General features: G+C 36.2%; 1 protein-coding gene across 1 annotated transcript; it reads right to left on the reverse strand.

Moving 5' to 3' along the window:
* Positions 1-2,142: 2,142 nt before the first annotated feature.
* Positions 2,143-3,865, reverse strand: LOC131063990 (protein EXORDIUM-like 2). Its single transcript, XM_059214256.1, has 2 exons — positions 2,941-3,865; positions 2,143-2,341 (listed from the first exon to the last, which is right to left on the reverse strand). Exons 1-2 carry the CDS (start codon positions 3,789-3,791, stop codon positions 2,179-2,181), a joined length of 1,014 nt encoding a protein of 337 aa, XP_059070239.1. The 5' UTR covers positions 3,792-3,865; the 3' UTR covers positions 2,143-2,178.
* Between the last annotated feature and the right edge of the window lie 3,010 nt (positions 3,866-6,875).

Genomic DNA, 6,875 nt, shown 5'->3' on the forward strand with positions numbered 1-6,875 from the left:
GTATTCTTTCCAATAGAATTGAGAGCATCAAATAGATTTTTTGCAATAATAGAATTTCTCTCCATCTTCTTGTTCATACGAATCTTCAATTTGTTTAGCAATGGTCTCATCTTTATCATCTTTAGCAATTGAACAAAGAGTTGGCATTGCTCGATCAATGTCTTGTTGCTAAAATTTTGGTTGAAAAGTTGTGTAGCCCACAACCGAACGGTTCTTGTTGACCTCTTGCCTTCAAGATTTGCAATAATGTTCTCATCGATTTCAAATAACCATTTTGGGGTTCTTCAAGGTCTTGGACTTGGAATTTGTCTTTCATCCATGAGAGGGTCTTCATTTCTAAAGTAATTAGGTGTTACATATGGTTCACTTGGTTGAGCAATTCCACCTTCAATGTTAAAGTTTTCCACATTTTCACCTCCTGTGTCAAAATTTTCCACATGTTGAGCATTTTCATTATCACTTTCAACATATTCAATATTTTCAATATTTTCACTTTCAAAATCTACATTTTCATTTTCAATAACTTGTGGCACATTTTCAAATTCAATTTCCTCTTCACTTGAAGTAACATTAGCAATATTTAACATACCTTGTCTTCTCCTCCTATGACATTCTCTATCTCTTTCTCTATACACTTCAATTTGCTCATTTGAAAGTTTTCTTTTGCGTTTAGACTTCCGACGACTACTACTCCCCATTTCCCTCCACACATATGCTCCTATGTGATTGACAATGTAAGTTTTCACTTTAAGAATCTCCCAAAAGCAAAAATTTGTCTCTACCTGTCTGAAAACCCGTGATCCTTGACAGAAAACAGAATATGCAGACTGTGGGCCGTTGGAATCCACAAAATGGCCCACAAGGCTTTTTTTTCTTTTCTTTTTATACAAAAATCGGATTTCCGATTTTAATGTATAAATTTGTGGTCCCCAAAAAATTTCCCGTTACCGCCTTTTATTTACTGAACTGCCACATTAATGGCGATGGCAGAAATCCGATATTCAATTAAATCTGATATTGGATTTTATTAGTCATATTTTAGAGAGAGAGAGAGAGAGAGAGAGAGAGAGAGAGAGAGAGAGAGAGAGAGAGAATATGACCCCTTAGGAAACAATATGACCCAAAGAGACCCAATATGGTGTCATTATGGGTCATATGGTGTCCCAAGACACCATATGACCCCTAACGACACCATAGGACCCCTTAAGACACCAAATCGTGTCGTTAGGAGTCATATGGTGTCCTAAGGAGTCATAGGACACAATATGACCCAAAGCGACCCAATATGGTGTCATTAAGGGTCATATGGTGTCCTGAGAGGTCATAAGGGTTCATGGGACACCATATGACCCCTTAGGACACAATATGACCCCTAACGACACAATTTGGTGTCTTAAGGGGTACTTTGGTGTCCTAGGGTCATATGATGTCCTTAGGGGTCATATGGTGTCCCATGAACCCTTATGACCCCTTAGGATGCCATATGACCCGTTATGACACCATATTGGGTCGCTTTGGGTCCTATGGTGTCTTAATCTCTCTCCCCCTCTCCCCTAATCTCTCTCTCTCTCTCTCTCTCCCCTAATCTCTCTCCCTCTCCTTCTCGCTCCCCCTCCCCATCTCTCTCTCTCCCTTCCCCCTCCCCCTCCACATCTCTCTCTCTCCCTTCCCCCTCCCCCTCCCCATCTCTCTCTCTGTCTCTCTCTCTCTCTCCCTTCCCCCTACCCATCTCTCTCTCTCTCTCTCTCTCTCTCTCTCTCTCTCTCTCTCTCTCTCTCTCTCTCTCTCAAACTCTCTCCCTAATATCATATTAATAAACATTAGATTAATTATGGCCAAATCTAGTTAGAGAATTTAATGATTAAAATCGGATATCCGTTGTAGTCAAATTTTTAAATTTCAAATTTCAGCTCGGGAATGCTTTGGCATTTGGCTTGGAAGATATAAAATACACTAAGAAATAATCCAGTTCAAGTGATTGGAAAAAGAAATAAATAAATGATAAACACAACAATTAACAGCTGCAGTTCTCGCTCTGGAGTGGACCGATAAAGAAAAAAGAATTACGTTCCGTTGGTTATTGAATGATACGTATGTATGAAAAAATATTTATTGATATAAATAATAAATGAATAAAAGAATCATATACGACAATTTTCGAAAAAAATTACGAGTGATTCAGACCAAGGTCTTGCAGGATCGTGAGGTGGGATCCCACATTGCTGGGAGAAGGAACGTGCGGCCGTTAAGGCCATGGGCGTTGTAACTGGCACCTGTCGTCTCGTCCACCAACAGTTGCCCAGGGTAACCGGGATAAGCCCCCTTTCCATACATGCCCGCAGGCGTGGAATTTGACGGTCACCCCTACCTGTCATATGATTTTTTTATGACGGTTTAGCCATTTCAATTCCTTTCATTTGACGTTTTAAGAAAAATATTAACTGTCAAAAAAAATAAAAGTAGAAGATTGAAGCAATGAAAATCAACACACATCTTTCTTGAGAAGAAATGAAAATCATTATCTTAATGAGAAAATAATGATAAATTCGTAATATATGCAAAAATCTTAAATTTACTAAATAAGTTTCTAAATTAATACACTAATATATATTATATATTAACATTAAATGGCAATCAATTAATAATTACTAATTTAATAATAATAAACATTTAAATTTTAAAATTATATATATTATGACAAGTTTCTATAACAATCTTATTAAATATATTAAAAAAATTAAATTGACTAAGTTTCTAAATTCATATATAAAAAAATAGAATATATTGTAAAAATTCATATTAAAATATTTTATCAATTATATTCTATCATTTCAATTATGACAACTTTCTAAATTTATATGAAAAAATAGAACTATACTAAAAAATCATATTAAAATATTATAAAATTAGAAACAACTACATCCTTTCATTATGCCCGGACACGCTGAGAGCGCCTCCAACGGAGCAGCTGCGTCTCCCTGAAAGTATCCTGACTTGAACGGATTCGTCACTGCTCCCGCAATCGTCGTGGCAATGTTGATGATCATACCGTCAATGCCCACATCGCCATTGGGGGGCAGCAGAGGAGGGCTCTGTGGACCGTAAAGAGGCTGATGAAATGGCCACGCACACTGCCCCGGGCACTGAGTTGCTGAATTCCCCACCCACGCATACGCGTATTCAATTTCTGCTTTGTCGCTTCCATGGAATCCGCAGGAGCTACTGCAGAAGTTCCCCACCATAACATCCTCAGATGTCAATACCAAATACAACTCCACCTCACCATTGCTTTTCTTCTTTTCAGGCGGAGGCAGAGCTCCGGACCCGATAGCACTCTTTACAAGCACGGCAATATCACTTCTTTTTAAGGACTTTCCGAGAGAATAAGCTTCGTCCAGCTTCTGCTTCCCCAGCCTTCGGGTTAAAGATTGAGCTTGGTTTAATTGGGAAGGGTCAGAGCCTCTGTAGGCCTCTGTTGTTTTCCACCAGGTGAAAACAGAGGGAGAACCCTGCTTGCTGCTTTCCATTCCCAGTGACTGCACAAAATCGACCACAATGGCACGCTGCGCGGAAGTGAAATTGCCGTACCAAATGAGATGAAGATTGAGAATGGGTGTTGTGGTAAGCAGAGGGCCATTGTGGTATTGCAGAAGAAGAGGCTCTTCTTGTACCAGTGCAGACAGCTTTCTCCAGTGGAAAAGGGGCCGAGCGGCTGCATCCACTGCGGACAATGCCGCCATACATGTTAGCAGCAAGTGAATGACAATCTTTTCAGAACCTAAAACAGCCATTTTAGTCGGGCGTACTACACTCGGACCACAGATTTGAAATATTTGATCTATAATGAAGTGAGAATGTTGGGTTTATAAAGGATTGAGAACAGGGCTTATACTGCTGGCAGTCACGGGTGCCAATAACAAGTGAGCAATTTGCAGTGTAGCTTCCTGGCAAATTCTAGCGTTGAAGCGGCAGGCTTCCCCAAAAGACAGCTGTTCTGCGTGGATGCTACGTATTGCGCGTGTTTGAAATAAGTCTCCATCAGTAGTAAAAGGTAAAGAGTAAATGTGACAGCTGTGCTTTGCTGGCGAAAACTTGAGTGTCGTGTCAAAGAGGAAGTTTTGTCAGCTTCGGTCTTAAAAGAAGAGAATTCGCTAGCTTACCTAAAATCCCTGAAGTGTTGCTGCAAAATTCAAAGCACGGGCACTAACGCTGCAAGAAAGCAGATAGGAGAGTGTGGAAATTACGAAAGGATGCGCTGTATCGTGTTTTCATATTCATTTTGGAACCACTTTTGTTTGTTGTAATTTATTTGCAAGTTAAAAAGACGTGTTTTCCTAAAATGTGGTATAGAAGTTTGATGCTTAAGTTCTGAAGTTGGTTATCGTTAAAGAAAATTTTTAATTATTATGTTTAGATTAAGCAAGTTGAAGATGGCAAGTTGAAGATGGCAAGTTGATTATTTATAGAACATTGAGATGGGATGAAATAGATGAATGGATAGAAGACGTGTATAATAATTAAATAATTTTAGAAATTGAGTTGAATATTTTTTTAATGAATATATAAATGAGGATTTTTAATGATGTTCATGAGATTAAGCACTTTATGAAATCTAAAGTTTAAGCTTAGAACAACACAATGACTCTCAAAAATTTAACCAACAAAACTTAGAAGCAAACATATTATGACCATTAATTCTTGCTTATCAAGTTTCTTCTGCTGTGAATTTTGACAAGGTAATTTGCCATTTTTACAATTCGTCCCTCTTCAAACAAAGTATTTAGAGACTCAACTTTTAGAATATCCATATATTTGCTTTGAATGTTCTCAGAAATCAAAAAATCCATGATGTAGTTTAATTTTGTTTTCATCGGCCCAAATGTGCAAAAAAGACAAACCCTGTCAGCCTATTCATCTCTAGGTGTTTCCCACCTCCCTATTTCGCACCTAACATGTCACAAGCTAGTTCTTAACTAGCTTATTAGCATTTTGACTTTCTTTTTTATATCTGCCTCTATGTAGTGATATTGTTGATGTTCACATGTGGGATTGAAATCCTTGACGAAGTGTTCCTTTTTTTCCCCATGTTTTGACCACAACGCCCCTTCGACTTTCTCTCTCATATTATTCTTCATTTCTACATTTACATTTGGGCATTCATGCAAATTAATTCCCCCTCTACTTAACCACTTGATATTTTGTTTCATCCAATTATTTTTCTCTCTATTTAGTTTTTCCTCTACCACAATTTTGGCCCAACAATGATCTTCAATATTTCATGTTCTCTTCAAATAACCTAACAACCTAATCATCACAATTGCCTCAACTGAGAAGGCTCCGACATCAGTTAAGATGATCTAGAAAGGGACCATGGTTTTAATTTTGAAATTCTTTATGATGAGACATCTTTCTAATATTTTTATTTGCCTCCATCTTGATATTGACATGTTGCCCAAAACCTCAACCATACAAAACCACTAGTATAACACATAACCTAAATAATGTCTTTTTAGATTTTCAAACGCATAGCTCAATTGCTTTGCATATGTTTTGAAGCACATATAAATTCTTTCTATCCCCTTTTATCCTTTTTTATCTACAAGCCTCCCAATTGAGGTTGCTATGAAAGTTGAGGCCCACTATTTGTAAATCATTTACCACTTGTAAGGGGCTTCCCTCAAACTCAAACTTCACTTGCTTCTTATTTCTTCTCAAAGTAAAAATCATGACTTTAGTTTTTTCAATGTTCACTTGCATTCCCACTTCATGACAAAATTATTTTAGAGCTCGTAGGTGTTCTTGAAGACCCTCAACAATTTTAGCTAGTTGAAGAAGGTCGTCAGCATATAACATTAACTTTATTACAAAAGAAGTCAAATGTACACCTTCACCGTATGACTTGACTATCCATTCCTCCAACTTGTCCATGTAGAGCCCAAACAAAGTATTAATATCAAGAAAAGAATTTTCTAACTATATAATATTTATGTTATCATGAATACAAGAAGAGTACCTGTGCTACTTATTGGTGGGTGTCATGCATATTTTCTCTTCTAGAATATTTGATTTTGTTTTTATTATGAAAGAATTATTTTGTTAAGATTCATGTTATTTTCTTTCATGGAATATTAATCTCCATAAAATAAATTATTGTTTCAATATCTTATAAAAAGACCAATCACACACATTAAGTACTATTGCATTTTTATTAAAATGTAATTAAACAAAATATAGAGTAAGTTAATATTTAATTAGTAAGACACATTAGGAAGAATGTAAAAATGTAGAGACTAAGTTGATGAAGGGAATGGACTCGTCTCAAGCATCATGTGTTTTATTATCACTCCATTAGGCACCCATATTTCTACTTATCTCTTAGAAATAAGATAGTGCATGATTAAATTTATATATTGTATTTAAAAATAAAACAACATCTAAGATAGATATCATCGACTCTTACATTGTTTAATCCATGAGTAGGCCATATTTGAATGACTAAATAATGAAGTACACAACCTATCTATACTTAAAAGGAATTAAGATCTTTCCCTCATTAGAATCCACCATTATGCTCGTGCCCTCCACATTATTTGTAATGAATGGTTGATTATTATTTAATTTTTTTTTGTGACAAAATAGAAAACAAACTGAGTTAGGTGTATATGTATAATAGGATATTAATTTACAAGAGCAAAAAAGATCTAACATGAATACATATAAGACACAAGGCCTCCTCATATTTATCATGAAGGGAAGATAGTACATACTCAATAACTTACATCTACTATTCTTTATAAATAATATCCTTAAAAGGCACTTCACAGATATATCAAAATCATGGCTTCAAGATGTGCACAATCCAAACCAATTAATTA

This window comes from Cryptomeria japonica, chromosome 11 (genome assembly GCF_030272615.1).
Source record: "Cryptomeria japonica chromosome 11, Sugi_1.0, whole genome shotgun sequence".
Lineage (NCBI taxonomy): Eukaryota > Viridiplantae > Streptophyta > Pinopsida > Cupressales > Cupressaceae > Cryptomeria > Cryptomeria japonica.

Coding starts and splice junctions, on each gene's coding strand:
- LOC131063990 (XM_059214256.1), bottom strand. CDS start 3,791: ATGGCTGTTTTAGGTTCTGAAAAGATTGTCATTCACTTGCTGCTAACA. Junction 2,342..2,940: donor TTGGAGGCGCTCTCAGCGTG/TCCGGGCATAAT, acceptor AAATTCCACGCC/TGCGGGCATGTATGGAAAGG.